The 27,305-nt window shown below is 51.8% G+C and overlaps 1 protein-coding gene across 2 annotated transcripts in view; it reads right to left on the bottom strand.

Moving 5' to 3' along the window:
- B4GALNT4 (beta-1,4-N-acetyl-galactosaminyltransferase 4) overlaps positions 1-27,305 on the bottom strand; it is an 81,415-nt gene that overhangs the window by 14,364 nt on the left and 39,746 nt on the right. Inside the window, exons 2-14 of one of the 2 annotated variants that reach the window (XM_038764335.1) lie at positions 20,076-20,191; positions 18,129-18,215; positions 17,741-17,836; positions 16,689-16,779; positions 16,127-16,227; positions 15,628-15,695; positions 15,231-15,309; positions 15,005-15,071; positions 11,625-11,768; positions 10,346-10,455; positions 7,276-7,376; positions 5,808-5,908; positions 4,635-5,712 (exon numbers count right to left, since the gene is read on the bottom strand). In XM_038764335.1, coding sequence (XP_038620263.1) covers positions 4,635-5,712; positions 5,808-5,908; positions 7,276-7,376; positions 10,346-10,455; positions 11,625-11,768; positions 15,005-15,071; positions 15,231-15,309; positions 15,628-15,695; positions 16,127-16,227; positions 16,689-16,779; positions 17,741-17,836; positions 18,129-18,215; positions 20,076-20,191 — 2,239 coding nt within the window. The remainder of the gene's footprint in view (positions 1-4,634; positions 5,713-5,807; positions 5,909-7,275; positions 7,377-10,345; positions 10,456-11,624; positions 11,769-15,004; positions 15,072-15,230; positions 15,310-15,627; positions 15,696-16,126; positions 16,228-16,688; positions 16,780-17,740; positions 17,837-18,128; positions 18,216-20,075; positions 20,192-27,305) is intronic. The other variant, XM_038764336.1, reaches the window with a different exon arrangement.

Here is a 27,305-nt window from a genome sequence, read left to right as displayed (position 1 = left end):
AGTGAAGTGACTCGCCCAAAGCCGCACGGCTGACGGTTGGCGGAGCCGGGATTTGAACCCATGACCTCTGACTCCAAAGCCCGCGCTCTTTCCACTGAGCCACGCTGCTTCTCATGTAATAATAATAATGGTGATGGTATTTAAGAATACTTGGACTTGTTAATATCAAGAATGGTGGTACTTATTAAGCGCTTCCAAGCGCAGTCGTAAGTGCTGGGTTAATCAGGCCGGACACAGTCCCTGTCCCACGAGGGGCTCACAGTCTTCATCCCCATAACAATAATAATAATAGCATTTATTAAGCGCTTACTATGTGCAAAGTACTGTTCTAAGTGCTGGGGAGGATACAAGGTGATCAGGTTGTCCCACGGGGGGCTCACGGTCTTAATCCCCATTTTACAGATGAGGGAACTGAGGCTCAGAGAAGTGGCTTGCTCAAGGTCACGCAGCTAAGTGGCTGAGCGGGGATTCGAACCCATGACCTCTGACTCCCAAGGCCACGCTCTTTACAGAGCCTGGTGGTACTTATTAAGCGCTTCCTAGGTGCCAAGCACGGTTGTAAGCGCTGGGGTAGATATGAGTTAATCAGGCTGGACACAGTCCCTGTCCCACGAGGAGCTCACAGTCTTCTTCCCCATAATAATAATGATAATAATAATGGCATTTATCATTCATTCATTCATTCAATCGTATTTATTGAGCGCTTACTGTGTGCAGAGCACTGTACTAAGCGCTTGGGAAGTACAGGTTGGCAACATATAGAGACGGTCCCTACCCAACATTTATTAAGCGCTTACTATGTGCAAGCCCTGTTCTAAGCTCTGGGGAGGTTACACGGTGATCAGGTTGTCCCACGGGGGGCTCACAGTCTTAATCCCCATTTTACAGATGAGGCAACTGAGGCCCAGAGACGTGAAGTGACTTGCCCAAAGTCACACAACTGATGGAGCTGGGATTTGAACCCATGACCTCTGACTCCAAAGCCAATGCTTTTCCCACTGAGCCACGCTGCTTCCCCATCTGACCGCGGAGGTCACAGAGGCACAGAGAAGTGGTGGGACTTGCCCAAGTTCACCCAGCAGACAAGTGGCGGAGCTGGGATTTGAACCCATGACCTCTGACTCCAAAGCCGTGGAAAGAGCACGGACTCAGGGGTCAGGGGTTCAAATCCCGGCTCCGCTGATTGTCAGCTGTGTGACTTTGGGCAAATCATTTCACTTCTCTGTGCCTCAGTTACCTCATCTGGAAAATAGGGATGAAGGCTGTGAGCCCCCCCCCACCCACGTGGGACAACCTGATCCCCAGCACATAGAACAGTGCTTTGCACATAGTAAATGCTCTTTTAGACTGTGAGCCCACTGTTGGGTAGGGACTGTCTCTATGTGTTGCCAATTTGTACTTCCCAAGCGCTTAGTACAGTGCTCTGCACACAGTAAGTGCTCAATAAATACGATTGATTGATTGATTAATAAATGCCATCATTATTATTATTATTATTATAGAAAAAAATCAAGCTGGACACTGTCCCTGTCCCATGTGGGGCTCATGGCCTCAATCCCCGTTTACAAATGAGGTCACGAAGGCCCAGAGAAGTGAAGTGACTTGTCCAAGGTCACACACACAGCAGACAAGGGGCAGAGCCGGAATTAGAACTCGTGGCCTTCTTACTCCCAGATCCATGCTCTATCCACTACACCATACTGCTCCTATTTTATTGTACTCTCCCAAGAGCTTACTAAGGTTCTCTGCGCACTGTAAGTGCCTAATAAATACAACTGATCGATTGAGGTAGCGGAGCACTGGGGGAAACTGAGTCAGAGACGGGAGGGGTTGGGGGCGGGAAAGGGAAGCACAGGCCCGGCAGCCAGAAGACCCGGGTTCTAAACCTGGCTCTGCCGCCTGCCCTCTGCGTGACCTTGGGAGAGTCACTTCACTTCTCAGCGTGGCTCAGTGGAAAGAGCCCGGGCTTTGGGGTCCGAGGTCATGGGTTCAAATCCCGGCTCCGCCAACTGTCACCTGTGTGACTTTGGGCAAGTCACTTCGCTTCTCTGGGCCTCAGCTACCTCATCTGCAAAATGGGGATTTAGACTGTGAGCCCCCCATGGGACAACCTGATCACCTTGTAACCTCCCCAGTGCTTAGAACAGTGCTTTGCACATAGTAAGCGCTTAACAAATACCATCATCATCAGCATCATCATTCTCTGGGCCTCATTTTCCTCAACTGTAAAATGGGGATTCAATACCTGTTCTCCTTCCCCCGTGTGGTACAGGGACTGTATCCAACCTTAACAACTTGTATTCATTCAATCGTATTTATTGAGCGCTTACTGTGTGCAGAGCACTGTACTAAGCACTTACTTAGTATCTACCCCCGCAATTAGGACAGAAGCAGTGTGGCCTAATGGCTAGAGCCCGAGCCTGGGAGTCACCAGGTCATGGGTTCTAATCCCAGCTCCGCCCCTAGTCTGCTGTGTAACCTTGGGCAAGTCACCTCATTTCTCTGTGCCTCAGTGACCTCATCTGAAAAATGGGGATGGAGACTGCGAGCCCCATGTGGGACAGGGACTGAGTCCAACCTGACGATCTTGTAATAATAATAACAATAATAATGATAGTATTTGTTAAGCGCTTACTACGTGCCAGGCACTGTTCTAAGCACAGGGGGATACAAGGTAATCAGGTTGTACCTAGTCCAGTGCCTGGCACGTAGTAAGCGCTTAACAAATACCATAATCATTACCATCATTCATTCATTCAATCGTATTTATTGAGCACTTACTGTGTGCAGAGCCCTGTACTAAGCGCTTGGGAAGTACAAGTTGGCAACATATAGACAGTCCCTACCCATCATCATCATTGACACATAGTAAGCACTTAATAGAAGCACTTAAGCGCTTAATAAAAGCGCTTAAGAGAAGCAGCATGGCTCAGTGGAAAGAGCCCGGGCTTTGGAGTCAGAGGTCATGGGTTCAAACCCCGGCTCCGCCAATTGTCAGCTGTGTGACTTTGGGCAAGTCACTTCGCTTCTCTGTGCCTCAGCTACCTCAACTGTAAAATGGGGATTAAGACTGTGAGCCCCACCATGGGACAACCTGATCACCTTGTAACCTCCCCAGCTCTTAGAACAGTGCTTTGCACATAGTAAGCGCTTAATAAATGCCATTATTATTATTAATAATAATAATACCATATTTTTTTTAAAAAAAGAAGAGGCAGGGGCTGGGGAATTTAGGGGGAGTGGGCAAGGGCTGGAACTCAGGTGGTAGGGGGCATTGGAGCTGGTATCGGCTCGGGCTTTTTCTCTGGGGGTGGGTGGTAAAAGCTGTCTGCCTCGCCCCCCCAGCCAGTAACCTCCTTATGCGGATGTGTCTGATCTATTTTACTCTCCCAATCGCTTAGTACAGTGTTCTGCACACAGTAATAATAAAAACTGTGGTATTTAAGTGCTTACTGTGTTCCCGGGCACTGGGAGTGGCTACAAGCAAATTGGGTTGGCCACCGTCCCTGTCCCACGTGGGGCTCACGGTCTCCATCCCCATTTTACAGATTGAGGGAACCGAGGCCCAGAGAAGTGAAGTGACTTGCCCAAGGTCACACAGCAGTGAGCCCGTTGTTGGGTAGGCATTGTTTCTGTTGCCAAATTGTACTTTCCAAGCGCTTAGTCCGGTGCTCTACACACAGTAAGGGCTCAATAAATATGATTGAATGAATGAATGAATGAATGAATGAACGAACGAACCCATGACTTTCCGACTTCCAGTCCCGGGCTGAGCGCTCCATAAATATGATTGATTGATGAACAAATTCCATATTTAAAAAAAAGAAAAGGAACAGAGGGTGCAGGGGCTGGGGAACCTGACTGGGAATGGGCTGGGGACAGAAGTTGAGCGGTAAGGAGCCAGGATCTCCTTAATAATAATAATAATAATAATAATAATAGCATTTGTTAAGCACTTGCTATGCGCAAAGCACTGTTCTAAGCGCTGGGTGATCAGGTGATCAGGTTGTCTCAGGTGGGGCTCCCAGTCTTAATCCCCCTTTTACAGATGAGGAAACTGAGGCCCAGAGAAGCTAAGTGACTTGCCCAAAGTCACACAGCTGACAGTTGGCGGAGCAGGGATTTGAACCCATGACCTCTCACTCCCAAGCCCGTGCTCTCTCCATTGAGCCCATCTGCTTTCCTAAATAATCATAATAGTAATAATCAATAATGATGGCATTTGTTAAGCGCTTACTTTGTGCCAGGCACTGTGCTAAGCGCCGGGGTGGACACAAGACCGTGAGCCTGTTGTTGGGTAGGGACCGTCTCAAGATGCTGCCAACTTGTACTTCCCAAGCGCTTAGTACAGTGCTCTGCACACAGTAAGCGCTCAATAAATACGACTGAATGAACGAATGAGTTGGACCCAGTTCCTGTCCCCCACGGGGCTCGCGGTCTCAATCCCCATTTTACGGATGTGGGAAGCGAGGCCCGGAGAAGTGAAGCGACTCGCCCAAGGTCACGCCGCAGACCAGCGGCGGAGATGGGATGTCCTTGGCCGCTCAAATGGTACTGGGCAGTACCAGCCCATGGGGTCGGGCACCTGCCCTTTCCCGCCCTGGCAGGGCCCACCCCCGGCCCGCGTGACCCACCCTCCATTCTTGTCGTTGAGCTTCTCTAAGTACTGGGCGACCAGGTCGACGACCTCAGGCTCGCCCAGCTGCAGGTTGCCGGACACGTTGCAGCGCAGGTCATTCCAGTCGGAGCGCAGCAGCTCGAAGTCCACGGCGCCCACGCTGAACGTGCGCTGCCAGTTGATGGCATCCTCCGGCCAGCCCGGTCGCAGCTCGCCGGCCGCCTCGTAGCTGTAGTCCGACAGCTCCTCCTCCCCTTCGTCCTCCTCTTCCTCTTCCTCCTCCTCCCCGGGTGGCTTCCCCTCGCCCCCCGGACGGGAATTCGTCCCCTCGGACACGGCGAGGAAGGACGCGGTCCGCGCCTCCTCCGTCAGGGCGGCCTCGGACGCGGGCACGGTGGCCCGGGCCCGGTGGCCCGCAGGCCGGGGGTCTGCGGCTTGAGTCTGGGGGCCAGGAAACCCGGCCTGCTCTGGCTGACCCCTGCCCGGGCCTGGGCTCCCGGAGGCGGGAGGCCTGCGGTCCGGCCCCCGGGAGAGGTGGCTGGCCGGGCGGGGGGCGCGGGGCGGACGAGGACGCAGGGCCAGCGGCTTGGGGTAGAGGAAGGGCCCGGGGAAGGCGGGGGCCGGGGGTCCCCGACGGTGCCCGGGCTGCAGGCGGGTCACGTACACCTTCTCCGTGGCTTTGGGCATCTTCTCCCGGGGCTCCGCCTGGTCCCGCGGCCTGTCCCGCGGGGGCAGGGGTAGGGCCGCACGGGGGAGCTTGGCCCGGCCCGGGAAGAGGGGCACGGACAGCAGCGGGAGCCGGCTCAGGGGGTCCCTGGCGTCCCGGCGGCTCCAGCTCAGGGAGCGGGGGGGAGGAGGAGGCGCGGGGGCCCCACCCGGGGACACCCCCGTGGGGGCGGCCCCCTTGGAGAGGTGACCCCGGAGGGCTCTTTCCTCCGAGCTCCCCGGCCTGGAAGGCGAGGGGGCACCTTCCTCGAGGCCCCCGAGACCCGTCCCGGGAGTGGCGGCGGGGGTCTGCTCCTTGCTGGACGCTGGGCCCTCTGTGGGCTCCGGACTGTCCTCCGCCCCTTCCTCCTCTTCTTCCTCCAGGAAGTCTGAGGCGAGAACCGGCAGGCCTGCCCTTTGACCTCCCGTCCCCCGGCCCCTCCCGGAGACCCCCTCCGAGGGCTTACGTTACCGAGCCACTTACTGTCCGGGTTCAGGAAGAGGAAGGCTCTGCGCTGAGTCTCTCCCTCCTCTTCCTCTTCCTCCTCCTCCTCATCCATCTTCATGTACTTGTAAAAGCCAAACCTGGTGGGGATGACGGAGTGGGGGCATAGAGATGTGCAGAGACCCCCCACCCACCTTCCCACACATCATCTCCAAGGGATCCTTCTTGGCCAGAGACCCATCTATGTGTCTGTTTATTGTTCTATTGTCCTCTCCCAAGCGATTACTACAGTGCTCTGCCCACATTAAGCACTCAATAAATACGACTCACTGCACTCTTGGCTTCAAGGCTGTCCATCACCTCACCTCCTCCTACCTCACCTCCCTTCTGTCCTTCTCCAGCCCAGCCAGCACCCTCCGCTCCTCTGCCACCGCTAACCTCCTCACTATACCCCATTCTCGCCCATCCCGCCGTCGACCCCCGGCCCACGTCCTCCCCCTGTCCCGGAATTCCCTCCCTCCACACATCCACCGAACTATCTCTCTTCCTCCCTTCAAAGCCCTACTGAGAGCTCACTTCCTCCGGGAGGCCCTCCCACACTGAGCCCTCTTTTTCCTCTCCTCCTCCCCATCCCCCATGCCCTACCTCCTTCCCCTCCCCACAGCACCTGTACATATGTTTGTACAGATTTATTACTCTATTTTACTTGTACATATTTACTATTCTATATATTTTGCTAATGATGTGCATTTAGCTTTAATTCTATTTGTTCTGATGACTTGACACCCATCCACATGTTTTGTTTTGTTGTCTGTCTCCCCCTTCTAGACTGAGAGCCCGTTGTTGGGTAGGGACCGACTCTAGATGTTGCCGTCTTGTATTCCCAAGCGCTTAGTTCATTCATTCATTCAATCGCATTTATTGAGCGCTTACTGTGTGCAGAGCACTGTACTGAGCGCTTGGGAAGTACAAGTTGGCAACATATAGAGACTGTCCCTACCCAACAGCAGGCTCGCAGTCTAGAAGGGGGAGACAGAAAACATTCATTCATTCCATCGTATTTATTGAGTGCTTACTGTGTGCAGAGCACTGTACTAAGTGCTTGGGAAGTACAAGTTGGCAACATGTATAGACTGTGAGCCCACTGCTGGGTACGGACTGTCTCTATATGTTGCCAACTTGTACTTCCCAAGTGCTTAGTACAGTGCTCTGCACACAGTAAGCACTCAATAACTACAATTGATCGATAGAAGGGGGAGACAGACAACAAAACAAAACATATGAACAAAATAAAATAAATAGAATAAATATTCTATTCTTCAGTCCAGTCCAAAGGTGCTCTGCACACAGGAAGCGCTCAATAAATACGATGGAATGAATGAAGGTGGCCGCTCGTTGGGGCGAGAGGCAGCGACTCAAATCCCCCCAAAGACCCACATGCAGCCAGCAAGTTGGGATCCCAGCCCCTTCCCCGCTCACGGTCCAGCCCCCCGCTGCCCCGACCTACTTCTCCAGGTAGAGAGGCGACTCGCGGTAGAAGCACTTGTTTTCGGTCTCCATGTGGGTGAGGCGGGTGAAATCGTTGGGGTACACGAACGAAAGGTAGACCTGGGGGCCGGGAGGGTGGTGGGGCCGTGGAGGAGGTGCAGGTAGGTCTGGGCCCCCACCTCCCGCCTCCACCCGAGCCCGGGCATAGTAGGGCCGGCTCCTCCGGCCTGCTGTTGGGGACGGGGTGGAAGGGAGGGAGGAAGGGCTTCTGGAGACTTGAGAGAATTGGGGGTTGGGGGGACATGACCCCCAGGGGGTCAGATTGGGGGTGGGCCAGCGGCAGAGACTGGGGAGGAAATGTTCTTGAGCACAACTCAGCTCTCCTTCTCCAGCCCAGCCCGCACCCTCCGCTCCTCAGCTGCTAATCTCCTCACGGTGCCTCGTTCTCGCCCGTCCCGCCGTCGACCCCCGGCCCACATCATCCCCATGGCCTGGAATGCCCTCCCTCTGCCCATCCGCCAAGTTAGCTCTCTTCCTCCCTTCAAGGCCCTACTGAGAGCTCACCTCCTCCAGGAGGCCTTCCCACACTGAGCCTCTCCCCCTCGTCCCCCTCCCCACTCCCACATCTTACCTCCTTTCCTTCCCCACAGCACCTGTATATATGTATATATGTTTGTACATATTTATTACTCTATTTTACTTGTACATATCTATTCTATTTATTTCATTTTGTTAGTATGTTTGGTTTTGTTCTCTGTCTCCCCCTTTTAGACTGTGAGCCCACTGTTGGGTAGGGACTGTCTCTAGATGTTGCCAACTTGTACTTCTCAAGTGCTTAGTACGGTGCTCTGCACACAGTAAGTGCTCAATAAATACGATTGATTGATTGATTGCTTGGTGGCCTTCCCAGACTGAGCCCCCTCCTTCCTCTCCCCCTCCATCCCCCCCGCCTTACCTCCTTCCCTTCCCCACAGCACCTGTATATATGTATATATGTTTGTACGGATTTATTACTCTATTTATTTATTTTACTTGTACATATCTATTCTATTTATTTTATTTGGTTAATATGTTTGGTTTTGTTCTCTGTTTTAGACTGTGAGCCCACTGTTGGGTAGGGACTGTCTCTATATGTTGCCAAATTGTACTTCCCAAGCGCTCAGTACAGTGCTCTGCACACAGTAAGCGCTCAATAAATACGACTGATGATTGATGATGATGTCTCCCCCTTCTAGACTGTGAGCCCACTGTTGGGGAGGGACCGTCTCTACATGTTGCCGAGCGCTTAGTACAGTGCTCTGCACACAGTAAGCGCTCAATAAATACGATTGATCGATTGACCGATTGGTGGGTCGCTTAATTAAGGGAAGCAGCATGGCTCAGTGGAAAGAGCCTGGGCTTGGGAGACAAAAGTCATGGGTTCCGATCCCAGCTCCGCCGCTTGTCAGCTGACAAGTCACTTCGGTTCTCTGTGACTCAGTTACTGGGTGGGGGGGCCCAGACCAGGCTCCCCTCTGAGGGAGAGGAGGACTTCAGGTGGGGCGGGGGTCTTCCCGGAGGAAGAGTTGCCCTCAGCCCCGCTCCTTGGGAGGAGAGGGTGTGGGCCCACTCTCCTGAAGAAAGGGGTCACGGGTTGGAGCCTGCCACCCATACAGAGAAGCAGCGTGGCTCAGTGGAAAGAACCCGGGCTTTGGAATCACAGGTCACGGGTTCAAATCCCTGCTCCGCCAATCGTCACCTGTGTGACTTTGGGCAAGTCCCTTCCCTTCTCTGGGCCTCAGTTCCCTCATCTGTAAAATGGGGATGAAGACTGTGAGCCCCGCGTGGGACAACCTGATCACCCCGTAACCTCCCCGGCGCTTAGAACAGTGCTTTGCACATAGTAAGCGCTTAATAAATGCCATCGTTATTATTATTATTATCTGGAAAATGGGGATTAAGACTGTGAGCCCCCGCATGAGACAACCTGATCACCCCGTAACCTCCCCAGCGCTTAGTACAGTGCTCTGCACACAGTAAGCGCTCAATAAATACAATAGATGATGATGGGACAACCTGATCACCTTGTATCCTCCCCCCAGCACTTAGAACAGTGCTTCGTGTACAGTAAGAGCTTAACAAATGCCATTATTATTATTATTATTAATTTTGGCCAAAGCCTCCCCACCCAACTCCTCATGTTCTAATCTCTTTTAGAAGCAGTATGGCCTAGTGCAAGAGCCCGGGTTTGGGATTCAGAGATCGTGGGTTCTAATCCCAGCTCTGCCACTTGTCTGTGGTGTGACCTTGGGCAAGTCACTTCACTTCTCTGGGCCTCAGTGACCTCATCCGTAAAATGGGGATTGAGACTGTGAGCCCCATTTGGGATAGGGACTGTGTCCAACCTGATAACCTTGTATCTCTCCCAGTGCCTAGAAAAGTGCTTGGCACATAGTAACTGCTTAACAAATACCATCATTATTATTATTAATTAATAATAATAATAATAAATGCAGAGAGTCCAAGCAGAGGCACTACGAAAAGGTCTGGTATTGGGGGGGCAGGGATGCTCCCGGAGGGTGTGGTGTGGGGGGCAGGGGGATTACTGGAGGGTCTGGAATGAGGCGCTTAGAACAGTGCTTTGCACATAGTAAGCGCTTAATAAATGCCATTATTATTATTATTATTATTATTATGAGGGACGGGCACACTATCAGAATAATAATAATGATGGCATTTGTTAAGTGCTAACTATGTGCAGAGCACTGTTCTAAGTGCTGGGAGGGGATACAAAGTGATCAAGTTGTCCCACGTGAGGCTCACAGTCTTCATCCCCATTTTCCAGATGAGGTAACTGAGGCTCAGAGAAGTGAAGTGACTTGCCCGAGGTCACCCAGCAGACACGGGGCGGAGTCGGGATTCGAACCCATGACCTCTGACTCCAAAGCCCGGGCTCTTTCCACTGAGCCACGCAGTGGGGAGCAGGGGGGCTCCCAGGGGGCAAGGGGGCTCCCAGAGAGGGGCAGGGGGGTCCAGAGGGGCTGGCCCCGGGGGCAAGGGGTTCCCGGAGGGTCCCGTGGGTGTGGGGGTGCCGGGGAGGGGTTACTCACAAACTGCAGCCCCTGGTAGCGGGCGATGGGGAAGTCCTTGACCACGTATGTTGGAGCGTAGGCACAGGGAACCAGGACGTTCTCCACGTGGGAGGGCTCGACGCGTGGGGCTGGGGGGCACAGGCTCCAGTCCCTCTGTGGGCTCGGGGCTCTCCCCCCACCCCAAAAGGGCAGGCAGGGGGCCCAAGACACACACACAGACACAGACAGACGCCAGGCCCGAGTCACCTGGACCTCCTATAGTCCCCCTGCCCCCCAGCCCCCTCCCCACCCTCGTAGTCCCCTCTCCAGGCCCAGGGAATAAATAAATAAAATTTTATTTTATTTTGTTGGTATGTTTGGTTCTGTTCTCTGTCTCCCCCTTTTAGACTGTGAGCCCACTGTTGGGTAGGGACTGTCTCTATGTGATGCCAATTTGTACTTCCCAAGCGCTTAGTCCAGTGCTCTGCACATAGTAAGTGCTCAATAAATACGATTGATTGATTGATTGATGATTGATTCCCCAGGACTCTGTAACAGCCTCCTCCACAGGCCTCCCTGCCTCCCCTCCAAACCACACTCATCGTGGCGGCTGCACAGACCTTCTTAAACCATTCTGCACTCACACCTCCGCTCCTCAAAACCCCTCACTGGCTTCCCGGTTCCCGCTGCTCTGCTCACAATAAGCCCGCAGACAAATCCCTTCTCTGCGCCTCGGTTTCCTCATCTGTCAGTTGGGGGGTTCAGTATCTGTTCTCCCTCCCACCGGACTGGGAGCCCCAAATTAACTTATATCTACCCCAACGCTTGACACAGAGTAAACGCTAAACAAATACAGCGTGGCTCGGTGGGAAAGAGCCCGGGCTTTGGAGTCAGAGGTCACGGGTTCAAATCCCGGCTCCGCCACTTGTCAGCTGTGTGGCTTTGGGCAAGTCACTTCACTGGGCCTCAGTTCCCCCATCTGTAAAATGGGGATGAAGACTGTGAGCCCCATGTGGGACAACCTCATGACCTTGTATCCCCCCCGCGCTTAGAACAGTGCTTTGCACATAGTGAGCGCTTAATAAATGCCATTAAAAAAAAAATACCGCTAAGTGATTAATCAAGTGAAACCTTCTCTACTTGTAGTTGGAGAACATGTCTTCATTCTGTCGTTCTTTCCCAAGCGCTCAGTACAGTGTATCGGACCCTGGAGGCTCAATAAATACCATTACTACCACCACCCACCTCTACGACTGCTACTGCAGGCCCACGGCCTGATTTCCCCGAGGCCCGCAGCCCGCTTTCTCTCCGCACTCACTGAGGAAGAACGTGTCCCTAGGGTCCGGCTTCAGCATGTCGGCGCCATGCTCCTCCCGCGGCGGCCCCCACCTGTGGCCCCCCGCATGGCTGGCCAGGGACTGTGGCACGTGGGACACGTCGTTCATCTTCAGAGTCGTCTCGTCTGGGGGAAGGAGATCAATCAATCAATCGTATTTATTGAGTGCTTACTGTGTGCAGAGCACTGGACTGAGCGCTTGGGAAGTCCAAGTTGGCAACATATAGAGACGGTCCCTACCCAACAGTGGGCTCACAGTCTAGAAGGGGGAGACAGACAAGATAACCAAACATATTAACAAAATAAAATACATAGAATAGATATGTACAAGTAAAATAGAGTAATAAATCTGTACAAACATATATACAGGTGCTGTGGGGAAGGGAAGGAGGTAAGGTGGGGGGGATGGAGAGGGGGAGGAGAGGATCAATCAATCAATCAATTGTATTTATTGAGCGCTTACTGTGTGCAGAGCACTGTACTAGGCGCTTGGGAAGTACAAGTTGGAAACATATAGAGACAGTCCCTACCCAACAGTGGGCTCACAGTCTAGAAGGGGGAGACAGAGAACAAAACCAAACATATTAACAAAATAAAATAGATACGTACAAGTAAAATAAATAAATAGAGTAATAAATATGTACAAACATATATACAGGTCTTCAAATTCCCCGCTTCCCACCCACCCCCACCTCCACCCCAAGCGCCCACCCAGACCCAGGGCGGGGGAGAGATTGCTTACTCTGTGTCAAGCGCTGGGGTAGACATAAGTTAATTTGGGGCTCATAGTCAAGTAGGAAGGAGAACAGATACTGAATCCCCCAAATGACAGTTGAGGAAACCGAGGCGCAGAGAAGGGATTTGTCTGAGCGCTTGTTGTGAGCAGAGCAGCAGGAACTGGGAAGCCAGTGAAGGGTTTTGAGGAGCGGAGGTGTGAGTGCAGAATGCTTGAAGAAGATCTGTGCAGCAGCAGCGATGAGTGTGGAAACTCCTCACCCTGGGCTTCAAGGATGTCCATCCATCACCTCGCCCCCTCCTACCTCACCTCCCTTCTCTCCTTCTCCAGCCCAGCCCGCACCCTCCGCTCCTCCGCCACTTATCTCCTCACCGTCCCTCGTTCTCGCCTGTCCCGACATCGACCCCTGGCCCACGTCCTCCCCCGGGCCTGGAATGGCCTCCCTCTGCCCATCCGCCAAGCTCGCTCTCTTCCTCCCTTCAAGGCCCTGCTGAGAGCTCACCTCCTCCAGGAGGCCTTCCCACACTCAGCCCCTTCCTTCCTCTCCCCCTCGTCCCCCCTCCATCCCCCACATCTTACCTCCTTCCCTTCCCCACAGCACCTGTATATATGTATATATGTTTGTACATATTTATTACTCTATTTATTTATTTATTTATTTTACTTGTACATATCTGTTCTATTTATTTTATTTTGCTAGTATGTTTGGTTTTGTTCTCTGTCTCCCCCTTTTAGACTGTGAGCCCACTGTTGGGTAGGGACTGTCTCTATATGTTGCCAATTTGTACTTCCCAAGCGCTTAGTACAGTGCTCTGCACACAGTAAGCGCTCAAAAAATACGATTGATGATGATGATGATGATGATGATTGGAGGGAAGAGAGGCTGGAAGCACGGAGGCCTATGGAGGAGTTTGCACGGCCTGGGAGGCAAGGGATCCAGGTTCTAATCCAGCCTCAACCATCTTCCTGCTCTGTGATCTCCCCCTCCTCCCCCTCTCCATCCCCCCCACCTTACCTCCTTCCCTTCCCCACAGCACCTGTAAATATGTATATATGTTTGTACATATTTATTACCCTATTTATTTATTTATTTTACTTGTACATATCTATTCTATTTATTTTATTTTGTTGATATGTTTGGTTTTGTTCTCTGTCTCCCCCTTCTAGACTGGGAGCCCACTGTTGGGTAGGGACCGTCTCTAGATGTTGCCAACTTGGACTTCCCAAGTGCTTAGTACAGTGCTCTGCACACAGTAAGCGCTCAATAAATACGATTGATTGATTGATTGACTGATTGATCTTGGGTACGTCAGTTCTCTAGGCCTTTTCCCTCCTCTAGCGTATAGCAGTCTGACTCTTCCTCTTTCTCATTCTCTCAGCCTTACCACTCTGTCTCTCTCTGCCTTTATTCTCTCTTGCTCACTCTACTCAGCTCTGGGTGTTTCTCTACATCTCCGTGTCTCTAACTTGCTTCCTCCTCAAGTTTTGACTTTGATTTGATTTTGACACCTGTCTCCACGTTTTGTTTCGTTGTCTGTCTCCCCCTTCTAGACTGTGAGCCCGTTGTTGGGTAGGGACCGTCCCTATATGTTACCAACTTGTATTTCCCAAGCACTTAGTACAGTGCTCTGCACACAGTAAGCGCTCAATAAATACGACTGAATGAATGAATGAAATATCTGTTCTCCCTCCTATGTAAATTGTGAAGCCGATGAGGGACAGGGATTGTGTCTAATCTGATTATCTCGTATCTGCCCCAGCGCTCTGTAGAGTGCTTGGCACAAGGTAAGCGCTAAACAGATACCACAATGACTGTCATTACTGTTTTATTAATAATAATAATGATGATGGTGGTATTTGCTAAGTGCTTACTAGGTGCCAAACACTGTTCTAAGCGCTGGGGAAGATACAAGGTCATCAGGTTGTCCCAGGTGGGGCTCACAGTCTTAATCTCCATTTTACAAATGAGGTCACTGAGGCCCAGAGAAGTTAAGTGACTTACCCAAAGTCACACAGCTGACAAGTCCTTCTAGACTGTGAGCCCGTTGTTGGGTAGGGACCGTCTCTATATGTTGTGAACTTGTACTTCCCAAGTGCTTAGTACAGTGCTCTGCACACAGTAAGTGCTCAGTAAATACGATCGAATCAATGAATGGCAGACCTGGAATTAGAACCCACAACCTCTGACTCTCAAGACCGGGCTCAATCCATTAATCAATCAATCAATCAATCGTATTTATTGAGCGCTTACTGTGTGCAGAGCACTGTACTAAGCGCTTGGGAAGTACAAGTTGGCAACATATAGAGACAGTCCCTACCCAACAGTGGGCTCACAGTCTAGAAGGGGGACGCCACACTGCTTCTCGTTATTATTATTCCTTTTTCAGAATCAGAGAGCCACAGACACGGATAGGAAGTGCTCAAAAGAAAAGAGTCAGGGACAGAGAGACAGTCAGTTAGGGGTGAGGAGGGGAAGGAAATCTAAGGGAGAGGAGGAGAAGGGAAGAGAGGGGAGAGCGTAAGCTCTTCACGGGTAGGAAGCGGGTCTGCTAATTCGGTCGTACGGTCCTCTCCCAAGCGCTCTGCACCTACTAAGCGCTCAATAAATGCCATACACTGATTTTACCTGTATAGAGCGAGAGGTATGGAGAGTCGATGACTTCGAACTTCAGGCTGGGGAGGAAAGCCCGCCACTGAGGAAGAGAGAGGGGCATTGGATCTCTGCTAGGTGTGGCTAGCAGAGTGGACAGACCGAGTTTAGGGGTGAGGAGGGTGGGAGAGAGGGGTGTCGTGGGGGGGAATAAAAGGGAGGAAGGATGGGGGGATGGGTGGTGGCGGGGGAGGAGACTCACACCAACTTCCACGTGGTCCGATCCGTGGTCGTCCTGTTTGTGGAGCAGCTCAAAGTAATAGCGCCGGGAAGACATGAGGCTGCGGGGGACGGGGAAGGGCCAGTTGAAGGTTCTGGTGGGCCCGAGGCCCCCATGTCTTTAGCATCTTCTCCCCTCTCCCCTCTCTCCCCTCTCCCCCTTGCCTCCCATCCTCCTCCCCTGCCTCCCTCCTGCAAGGGGGCAAGGACTGGACAATGAGATGAGCCCTCTGGCCTCAAGGCTGGGGTCCCTGCCTCCCGCTGGGCTGGGAGGGGAGGGAGGGGAAGGGGGGCTCAGAGGTCCCGGTCCATCCCCCCGGTGCTTTGGCCCACTTGCCCTCTCCCCACCCGCCTGTCCATCCGTCCCCCCCTCCACTCACCGCATCGGCTTGGAGACCTGGGAGCTAAACTTGGTGAACTCTCCGGGGGCCGTCCACTCCGAGCCCGCCTGGCAAGGAGGGGGGGATGCGAGGTGAGCGACAGGGGGCCGGGGCTGAGGGGTGGGTGGCAATAGGGTCTTTGCCCTGGAAGGTGCCAGGGCGGGGCCAGTGGGTGCCCTCCCTCCTCTGTAACGTGTCTGAATCCCCCTCATCCCCACCCAGATTAATAATAATAATTGTGGTATTTGTTAAGCACTTACTATGCGCCAAGCACTGTCCTAAGCACAGTAAGTACCGGAGGGCAGGGGTTTTGTCTGCCAACTGTACGGCTCTCTGGGGACAGTATTCCGCACAGAGTAGGCACTCGGTAAATATTCCCGATTGATTGCTTGGTTGGTCAAAGAGGGGTCCAGTCTGGGAGAGGACGGGGGGCCTTGCATGGCCCAGGGTTCCCGGAGGAGGAAGAGGAGGCTGTGGCAGAGGGCGGGCTCCGGCCTACCTTGCCCACAAATGCCACCAGTCGGGCCCCCGCGGGGCTCTCGTCAGAACTCAGCCACAACTCGGAGTTGTCATCAGAGGCAACGGAAAACTGGAAATCACCTGGTTGAAGGGCGGTGGGGGGGGTGTCTCAGTTCAGGGCGCCGGGAGCGCCAAGAGGGAGCAAAAGCGTGAGAAGGTAAAGGGCCTCAGAAAACTGGGAAACTGAGGGGGGAACGGGGAGGGAAGATGGAGCTGGGGGACAGCTCCTCCCTCTCCCCAGCCCCCCACCTTACCTCCTTCCACTCCCCACAGCACCTGTATATATGTTTGTATATATTTATTTTACTTGTTCATATTTATTCTATTTATTTTATTTTGTCAATATGTTTTGTTTTGTTGTCTGTCTCCCCCTTCTAGACTGTGAGCCCGCTGTTGGGTAGGGACCGTCTCTAAATCCAACTTGTACTTCCCAAGCACTTAGTACAGTGCTCTGCACACAGTAAGTGCTCAATAAATACGATTGAATGAATGAATGTATGAAAGACCGTCTGCAAAGGCCCCACCACCACATCCCCACTTACCATCTCTGAATGGATGGATGTAACCAAAGACCCTCAGCCCATAATTCTTCCATTTGGGGGAGACGGCCAGCTTCTTCACCGTGGTGCGCGTCTGGGGGCCGAGAGACCAGGCCGGAGGCCCGTCGCCCACCTGCCAGCCCCCTCCCCCTGACCAGCCCCAGCCCCCACACCCTGATGAGGTCGGGGGAGGTGCCACAAATATGTGCACAGACAGACAGACACACACACACACACACATACACACACAAAAACACACAGAGATACTTGTACAAATACCCTCCCTCCAGCTTGGTTTTGCCCAGGCCATCCCCACAAATCCCCCCTCCCATCCCCCATGTGCACAGGGACTGTGTCCAACCATATTTGCTTGCATTCACCCCAGCGCTTAGTACAGTGCCAGGCACATAGTAAGCGCTTAACAAATACCATCATCATTATCATCATCATCATCCCCTCCATCCCTGCCACACCCAGCGGCCGGCCTTCCCAGACTAAGAGGCCTTCCCTGACTAAGCCCCACTTTTCCTCATAATAACAATAATGGCATTTATTAAGTGCTTGCTTTGTGCAAAGCACTGTTCTAAGCACTGGGGAGGTTACAAGGCGATCAGGTAGCCCCGCGGGGCTACCCCATTTGCCAGATGAGGTCACTGAGGCCTAGAGAAGTTAAGTGACTTGCCCCAAGTCACACAGCTGACAAGTGGCGGAGCTGGGATTTGAACCCATGATCTCTGACTCCAAAGTCCGGGCTCTTTCCACTGAGCCACACTGCTTCTCATCTCCCATTCCCTTCTGCATCGCCCTGACTTGCTCCCTTTGCTCTTTCCCCTCCCCGCCCCAGCCTCCTGCCCCACACCACTTATGTATATATATATATATATATATAATTTTATTTATTTGTGTTGATATCTGTCTCCCCAGCCCTCAAGACTGTGAGCTCGTTGCGGGCAGGGATCCTCACTGTTTATTGCTGTATTGTTCTTTCCCAAGCGCTTAGCCCAGTGCTCTGCACACGGTAAGCGCTTAATAAATTCGAATGAATGAATACTTACGTGGGGGAAGAGGGGGAAGTGCAGATTTCGGCGGAGGTGGCTCACGGCACCCCCACACCAGTCCTCGAACACGTGCAGGTTGGCCTTCCCTCTGTACTGGGGGGGCACCGGGGGCTCAGGGGGCTGCTGCCCCCGCCCCCCCCCAGGATGACCAGGATGACTGGGGGTTGGGGAGGGGGGAGGCAAGGACTGAAGCCCCCCGGCTTTGCCTTTGACTCAATCCCACTCACCCCAATGGGTGGCCATGTCAACGCCTCCCCCTCCACCCACCCAGCTGCAGCCCCAACATCTCCTTCTGAGGGAAGTCAGGCAGTCCCTCCTTGAGTCTAACCTCAGTCCGTCCTGCTGCTGGGATAGCCCAGCCCCTCTTGGGATCCGCCACACTTACCTCCTCGTGCCAGGGAGCAGCGTGTCGGGTGAGGTTCAGCGGCGGGGGCTTCCTGGGCAACCGGACACTCAGCCCCGGCCCCTCCATCTCCAGGAGACAGAAATAATAATAATAATGGCATTTATTAAGCGCTTACTATGTGCAAAGCACTGTTCTAAGTGCTGGGGGGGATACAAGGTGATCAGGTTGTCCCACGGGGGGCTCACAATCTTAATCCCCGTTTTACAGATGAGGTAACTGAGGCACAGAGAAGTGACTTGCCCAAAGTCACACAGCCGATAAGTGGCGGAGCCGGGATTCGAACCCATGATCTCTGCCTCCCAAGCCTGTGCTCTTTCCACTGAGCCACGCTGGAAATGGAAAAGGACCCATGAGATGGGGGGAGGGCAGGGGAAGACAAGGGGGCCAGAGAGGATCTTAAAACACCAGGGTCGGAGGACCTGGATTCTAATCCTAGCTCTGCCATTTGCCTGCTGTGTGATCTTGGGCCAGTCACTTCACTTCTCTGGGCCTCAGGTTCCTCAGGTGTCAAATGGGGATAATAATAATGATGGCATGTATTAAGCGCTTACTATGTGCAAAGCACTGTTCTAAGCGCTGGGGAGGTTACAAGGTGATCAGGTCACCCCCATGGGGGGGCTCACAGTCTTAATCCCCATTTTACAGATGAGGTCACTGAGGCACAGAGAAGTTAAGTGACTTGCCCAAAGTCACACAGCTGACAGTTGGCGGAGCCGGGATTTGAACCCTTGACCTCTGACTCCAAAGCCCAGGCTCTTTCCACTGAGCCACACTGCTTCTTAGGATTCAACCAGGATTCATCCTTTGTTCTCCTTCCTTCTTAGATTGAGAGCCCCATGGGGGACAGGGACTGCGTTTGACCGGATTAGCTTGGATCTATCCCAGGGCTTAGAACAGTGCTTGATACCTAGTGTGAACTCACTGTGGGCAGGAAAAGTGTCTGTCTGTTGTTGTATTGTACTCTCCTAAGTGCTTAGTGCAGTGCTTCGCACAGTAAGCGCTCAATAAATATGACTGAATGAATGGATGCTTAACAAATATTATTATTATTATTATTATTATTATTAATAATAATAATAATAAGGTAGGGTTGGGGAGGGACATGCTGTCATCCAGCACAGGGAGATAATAATAATAATAATAATAATAATAATAATAATAATGATGGCATTTGTTAAGCACTTACTATGTGCCAAGCACCGTTCAAAGCATTGGAGGGATACAAAGTGATCAGGTTGTCCCATGTGGGGCTCAGTCTTAATCCCCATTTTACAGATGAGGTAACTGAGGCCCAGAGAATAATAATAATAATAATAATAATAATAATAATAATAATAATAATAATAATGATAGCATTTGTTAAGCGCTTACTATGTGCAAAGCACTGTTCTAAGCACTGGGGGGGGGGTGTCAATGTGATCAAGTTGTCCCACGTGGGGCTCACAGTTTTAATCCCCATTTTTACAAATGAGATAACTGAGGCCCAGAGAAGTGAAGTGACTTGCCCAAGGTCACACAGCTGACAGGTGGCGGAGCAGGGATTAGAACCCATGACCTCTGGCTCCCAAGCCCGGGCTCTTTTGAATGAGCCACGCTGCTTCTCCTTCTGCTTCAACAGAAACCCAGGGGAATGATGAATGAGGCGCCCTATCTGGAAGAAATCAGGCTGTGGGCAGGAAAGAAATCAGGGTGCTGGCCGGAAAGATGTTTTCTAGAAAGAGGGATTCTGCCCGCAGCCTTGGGTCTTTTCTCAAGGAGCCCGTGGGCCTGGTCACGCGAGCACTTCCATGCCCCTCATACTCACTCACCCTCCCTTGGCACTGGGAGCCTCCTCTCTCCCAAATGCTCTGGGCTCCTCCCCAGCCCCCCACTGGGCCTCTGAGTTGGGGATCCAGGGGCCTGAGGATGGGACAGGTAGGACATTACCGCCTGGTCATCCTCCCGGCTCTCGCTCGAGTCCTCGGCTTGCCGCGAAGACGTCACGGCGGGGACCCCGGCCCCCCGCCGCCCGGCATCTGTCACGGTGCCCGGCTTCTCTCCATCTGTGGGGCAACGGGAAGAGAGCACGGAAGGGGTCAGCCCCGCCTCAGGGCACTGGAGCGGAAGCCTCGGTGGCTGTCCCAAACCTGGGGTGATGGTGCCCCACCTCTGGGGGTGAAGTTGCCCCATGCCAGGGAGGGGGAAAGGGGCAGGCTGGCCCTGTGGACTGGAGGTCACCACCAGGTCCTGTTTGTTGTTGTACTGTATTCTCCCAAGTGCTTAGTACAGAGGAAGGAAAGGAAAGGAAAGGGAAGGGAAGGGAAGGGAAGGGAAGGGAAGGGAAGGGAAGGGAAGGGAAGGGAAGGGGGAAAGGGAAGGGAAGGGGGAAAGGGAAGGGAAGAAGGGAAGGGAAGGGAAGGGAAGGGAAGGGAAGGGAAGGGAAGGGAAGGGAAGGGAAGGGAAGGGAAGGGAAGGGAAGGGAAGGGAAGGGGGAAAGGGAAGGGAAGGGGGAAAGGGAAGGGAGGGGAAGGGAAGGGAAGGGACGGGAAGGGAAGGGAAAAAGGGAAGGGGAAAGGGAAGGGAAGGGAAGGGAAGGGAAGGGAAAAAGGGAAGGGGGAAGGGAAGGGAAGGGAAAGGAAGAAAGGAAGGAAGGAAGGAAGGGAAGGAAGGAAAGGAAGGAAAGGAAGGAAAGGAAGGAAAGGAAGGAAAGGAAGGAAGGAAAGGAAGGAAAGGAAGGAAAGGTAGGAAAGGAAGGAAAGGAAGGAAAGAAAGAAGGAAGGAAAGAGGGAAGGGAAGGGAAGGGAAGGGAAAGGAAGGAAGGAAGGAAGGAAGGAAGGAAGGAAGGAAGGAAGGAAGGAAGGGAAGGAAGGAAGGAAAGGAAGGAAGGAAGGAAAGGGAAGGAAAGGAAGGAAGGAAAGGAAGGAAGGAAAGGAAGGAAAGAAAGAAGGAAGGAAAGAAGGAAGGAAAGGAAGGAAAGGAAGGAAGGAAAGGAAGGAAGGAAAGGAAGGAAAGAAAGAAGGAAGGAAGGAAAGAGGGAAGGGAAGGGAAGGCAAGGGGGAAGGGGAAGGGGGAAGGGAAAGGGGAAAGGGGAAGGGGGAAGGGGAAGGGGAAAGGGGAAGGGGGAAGGGAAAGGGGAAAGGGGAAGGGGGAAGGGGAAAGGGGAAGGGGGAAGGGGAAGGGGAGGAAAGGAAGGAACCACCCCCCCTGGGATGCTACTGACTTAACCAACTCCCTTCCTCTCTCCCCGGGCTCAGGTTTATCAATCCCAGCATTCCTAGCTGGGAGGGCCAGGGGGAGACCGGAGCCTGGGCAGGACTGAGGGAATGGGATGGGGGAGGTCTCAGGCCCATGGAATGGAGGAGGGAGCGGTGCGGGGGAGGGAGGCGGAGGGAGAATGGCACCAATCTGGAGTCATCATAAAGTGAGTATTTGAGGGTGGGGGTGCAGAGGGGGGCCAGCTGGGGGGCAGGGCTGCCCTTCCTGGTGACCCCTCGAGAAGCTTGCAGGGGTGGTGGGCGTGGGGGGCTGAGAAGTCTCAGCTCTGGCCAGGGTTAGTAGGGCCCACATTCTGCAATCCCTGAGGTCTCAGATCTCCCTGGGCCCACTCTGTCAAGGGAGCCGAGCCCACAGCTCTACCTCAAACAAAAACTCCTCACTTTCGGCTTCAAAGCCCTCCATCCCCCTGCCCCCTCCAACCTCACATCATTGCTCTCCTGCTACAATCCAGCCCACACACATCACTCCTCTAATGGAAACCTTCTCACTGTGCCTCCATCTCATCTATCTCACCCCCGGCCTCTCGCCCACGTCCTACCTCTGGCCTGAAATGCCCTCCCTCTTCACATCCGCCAAACTAGTTCTCTTCCCCCCTTCAAAGCCCTACCGAGAGTTCACCTCCTCCAGGAGGCCTTCCCACACTGAGCCCCCTTTTTCCTCTCCTCCTCCCCATCCCCCCTACCCTACCTCCTTCCCTTCCCCACAGCACTTGTATATATATTTGTACAAATTTATTACTCTATTTTATTTGTACATATTTACTATTCTATTTATTTTGTTAATGATGTGCATCTAGCTTCAATTCTATTTGTTCTGATGATTTTGACACCTGTCCACACGTTCTGCTTTGTTGTCTGTCTCCCCCTTCTAGACTGTGAGCCCACTGTTGGGTAGGAACCGTCTCTAGATGTTGCCGACTTGTACTTCCCAAGCGCTTTGTACAGTGCTTTGCACACAGTAAGTGCTCAATATATACGATTGAATGAATTAATACCACTCTCCCTGCCCCATAGCACTTGTGTATATATGCACGTATTTATTATTCTATTTATTTTATTAATGATGTATATATATCTATAATTCTATTTATTTATATTGACGCTATTGATGCCTGTCTACTTGTTTTGTTTTGTTGTCTGTCTCCCCCCTTCTAGACTGTGAGCCCGCTGTTGGGTAGGGACCGTCTCCATATGTTGCCAACTTGTACTTCTCAAGCACTTAGCACAGTGCTCTGCACACAGTAAGCACTCAATAAATATGATTGAATGAATGAATGAATCTACAATTCTATTTATTTATACTGATGCTATTGATGCCTGTCTACTTGTTTTGTTTTGTTGTCTATCTCCCTGCTTCTAGACTGCGAGTCCGTTGTTGCGTAGAGATTGTCTCCGTTGCCGAACTGTACTTTCCAAGTACTCTGCACACAGTAAGCGCTCAATAAATACGACTGAATGAATGAACCCCATCCCTACCCGCAGTGGGTCCCAGGAGGACACCCCCAAACCATCTTAGGTGGGAGAAGACCACTCAATCAATCAACCGTATTTAATGAGCGCTTACCGTGTGCAGAGCACTGTACTAAGCGCTTGGGTGAGGCAGACACACCAGAATTGGTAGACAAATTCCCTGCCCACAAGGAGCCGCACGGTCCAGAGGGGAAGACAGACGCTAAAATAAATGGCAGATATGGACATAACTCCTGTGGGGCTGAGGGAGGGGTGAAAAAAGGACAGAACATGGAGTGCACGCTTCAGGGGTCATCTTGTCCATCCCCCTGCTTCGGAGCAGGCCTGTCCCTCCCGCAGCCCAGAAGAAGTCTCTCTCCGGGGTGGGGCAAGCAGATGTGAGGGCATATTTACTATTCTATTTATTTTGTTAATGATGTGCATTTAGCTTTAATTCTATTTGTTCTGACGACTTGACACCTGTCCACATGTTTTGTTTTGTTGTCTGTCTCCCCCTTCTAGACTGTGAGCCCGTTGTTGGGTAGGGACCGTCTCTAGATGTTGCCGACTTGTACTTCGCAAGCGCTTAGTCCAGTGCTCTGCATACAGTAAGCGCTCAATAAATACGATCGAATGAAGGAATGAATGAATCCCTCGACCCTGGCTCTGTCCCAGTCCAGCCTAGTCCTTGGCCGAGACCCCAGCCCGGCCCCAGTTTTACCCTCTGCCTCATCCTTGGCCTTGGCTTCTGCCCCAGCCTAATCCTTAGCCCAAGCCCCAGGCCCAACCTAATCCTCCACCTCCAGCCTCATCCTCGACTTTGGGGATCGGCGGGCAGTGGCCTTGGTTCAGGGGCCCAAGTGGCTTTCAATTTGGTCCCGGTAATAATAATAATGATGGCATTTATTAAGCGCTTACTATGTGCAAAGCACTGTTCTAAGCGCTGGGGAGGTAACAAGGTGATCAAGTTGTCCCACGGGGGGCTCACAGTCTTTATTCCCATTTTACAGATGAGGGAACTGAGGCCCAGAGAAGTGAAGTGACTTGCCCAAAGTCAATCAATCAATCAATCGTATTTATTGAGTGCTTACTGTGTGCAGAGCACTGTACTAAGCACTTGGGAAGTACAAGTTGGCAACATATAGAGACAGTCCCTACCCAACAGCGGGCTCACAGTCTAGAAGGGGAAGACAGAGAACAAAACCAAACATACTAACAAAATAAAATAAATAGAATAGATATGTACAAGATAAATAAATAAATACAGAGAGTAATAAATATGTACAAACACACATACATATATACAGGTGCTGTGGGGAAGGGAAGGAGGTAAGACGGGGGGCATGGAGAGGGGGACGAGGGGGAGAGGAAGGAAGGGGCTCAGTGTGGGAAGGCCTCCTGGAGGAGGTGAGCTCTCAGTAGGGCCTTGAAGGGAGGAAGAGAGCTAGCGTGGCGGATGGGCAGAGGGAGGGCATTCCAGGCCAGGGGGATGACGTTGGCTGGGGGTCGATGGCGGGACAGGCGAGAACGAGGCGCGGTGAGGAGATCAGCGGCGGAGGAGCGGAGGGTGCGGGCTGGGCTGGAGAAGGACAGAAGGGAGGTGAGGGAGGAGGGGGCGAGGGGATGGACAGCCTTGAAGCCCAGGGTGAGGCCTTTCTGCCTGATGCGCAGATTGACTGGTAGCCACTGGAGATTTTTGAGGAGGGGAGTAACATGCCCAGAGCGTTTCTGGACAAAGACAATCCGGGCAGCAGCATGAAGTATGGACTGAAGTGGGGAGAGTCACACAGCTGACAATTGGCGGAGCCGGGATTTGAACCCATGACCTCTGATTCCAAAGCCTGGGGGTTTTCCACTGAGCCATGCTGCTTCTCTACCGGGTACTGGGCTGGAGCTCTGTTCCCTCGCCCCCACGCCCCGGCTAAAAGGCTCCAAACGTTCAGGAGCCATCCTGCAGCAATCCCTGCGCAAGAAGTCGGCGGGGGCGGCCGGGAGTTCCCGGGGATGGCTCCCTGAGGTCAATCCGGCCACCACCCTGCCTCCATGCTCTGAGGATGGGAAGCATTTCCAAGCCTCATCCTCCAGCATTCCCTGACATCTAACCTTAATCCTTTCCTGCTGCAGCTCCGGGACCCCCTCCCTCTCCCCTAGGGTGATATCCCCAGGCTCCCCTGACCTCTGAGGGCCTCTACTCAGCTGAAGCTGCAAAGTCTGGGCACCGGTTGGTGGGAAGTACTTGGGGGGCAGACAAAATGCAGGTGAAACATCCTTCAGCGGTTGCTCTCTCCAGTTGAGGCTTCCGGCTGAGTCATATTTCTGCGGGATCCCACAGTCGCCGGCTGAGGTCTTCCCCCACTTCCCCCTCCCACCCACCCCCACGCGCCCCATTTCTGGGAAACGGCCATCTTCCCTCCCCCACGCCCCAAAAAGAGCAGAGTCACCCAAACTGGTCCTTCCTCCCTCCCCCAAAGGCTGTATTCATTCATTCAATCAATCAATCAATCAATCGATCGTATTTATTGAGCGCTTACTGTGTGCAGAGCACTGTACTAAGCGCTTGGGAAGTACAAGCTGGCAACATCTAGAGACAGTCCCTACCCAACAGTGGGCTCACAGTCTAGAAGGGGGAGACGGAGAACAAAACCAAACATACTAACAAAATAAAATAAATAGAATAGATAGCTACAAGTAAAATAAATAGAGTAATAAATATGTACAAACATCTATACATCTATACAGGTGCTGTGGGGAAGGGAAGGAGGTAAGATGCGGGGGATGGAGAGGGGGACGAGGGGGAGAGGAAGGAAGGGGCTCAGTCTGGGAAGGCCTCCTGGAGGAGGTGAGCTCTCAGTAGGGCCTTGAAGGGAGGAAGAGAGCTAACCTGTATATATGTATATATGTTTGTACATATTTATTACTCTATTTTACTTGTACATATCTATTCTATTAATTTTATTTTGTTAATATGTTTCGTTTCGTTTTTGTAGTACGTTGTCAGTGGTATTTCCCCCTCCCCATCCCCCCCACCTTACCTCCTTCCCCTCCTCACAGCACCTGTATATATGTATATATGTTTGTACGTATTTATTACTCTATTCATTTTACTTGTACATATCTATTCTATTTATTTTATTTTGTTAATATGTTTGGTTTTGTTCTCTGTCTCCCCCTTCTAGACTGTGAGCCCACTGTTGGGTAGGGACCGTCTCTATATGTTGCCAACTTGGACTTCCCAAGCGCTTAGTACAGTGCTCTGTACACAGTAAGCGCTCAATAAATACGATTGATTGATTGATATTAACAAAATAAAATACATAGAATAAATATGTTCAAATAAAATAAATACAGTAATAAATATGTACAAATATATATATATATATATATATATATATCATCATCATCATCATCAATCGTCAAATATATATATCATCATCAATATATATATATACAAATATATATATATATATATATATATATATATATATATATATATATATATATATATATGTATCTGATCTATCTCCTTCCTACCCCATTGCTTTGCACAGCACTTAGCATCTCACCGGCCCATGCGTTTTGTTTTGTTTTCTGTCTCCCTCTTCTAGACTGTGAGCCCGTTGATGGGTAGGGACCGTCTCCTTATGTTGTCAACTTGTACTTTCCAAGCGCTTAGTACAGCGCTCTGCACACAGTAAACACTCAATAAATACGACCGAATGAATGAATGTATGAATCTCATAAGAGAAGCAGCGTGACTCAGTGGAAAGAGCCCGGGCTTGGGAGTCCGAGGACGTGGGTTTTAATCCTAACTCTGCCCCTGGTCTGCTGTGTGACCTTGGGTAAGCCACTTCACTTCTCTGTGACTCAGTTACCTCAACCGTAAAATGGGGAGTTTAGACTGTTGAGTCCCACATGGGACAACCTGATTACCTTGTATCTACCCCAGCGCTTAAAACGGTGCTTGGCACATGGGAAGCACTTAAATACTATAATTATTATTAGTGTTTAACAAAAACCATGATAATTACCATATTATCTGTTGTATTGTCCTCTCCCAAGCGCTTAGTCCAATGCTCTGTGCACGGTAAATACTCACTAGGTATCATTGATTGATTGATTGATTAGCCAGCCTATAACAGAAAGGGGCCCCAGTGCAACCCCTATGAATTAGCATTAGCTTAATTGGTATATAATGGTATATAATGGCCCATGCTGTCCCTTTATTATTATTACTGCTAATAACAACTATGGTATCTGTTAAGCGCTTACTATGTACCAGGTACTGTACTAAGCACTGGGATGAATCTGAGCAAATTGGGTTGGACACAGTTCCTGTCCCGCATGGGACTTTATTTAGACCAGTCAGTACTATTTATTAAATGCCTAACATGTGCAGGACACCCTGAGCTCTCTGAGGGCAGAGAACATGTCCACCAATTCTGCTATAGAGTAG

This window comes from Tachyglossus aculeatus, chromosome 22 (genome assembly GCF_015852505.1).
Source record: "Tachyglossus aculeatus isolate mTacAcu1 chromosome 22, mTacAcu1.pri, whole genome shotgun sequence".
In the NCBI taxonomy this organism is placed as follows: Eukaryota; Metazoa; Chordata; class Mammalia; order Monotremata; family Tachyglossidae; genus Tachyglossus; species Tachyglossus aculeatus.
This window is presented reverse-complemented; position numbering and strand designations above follow the sequence as displayed.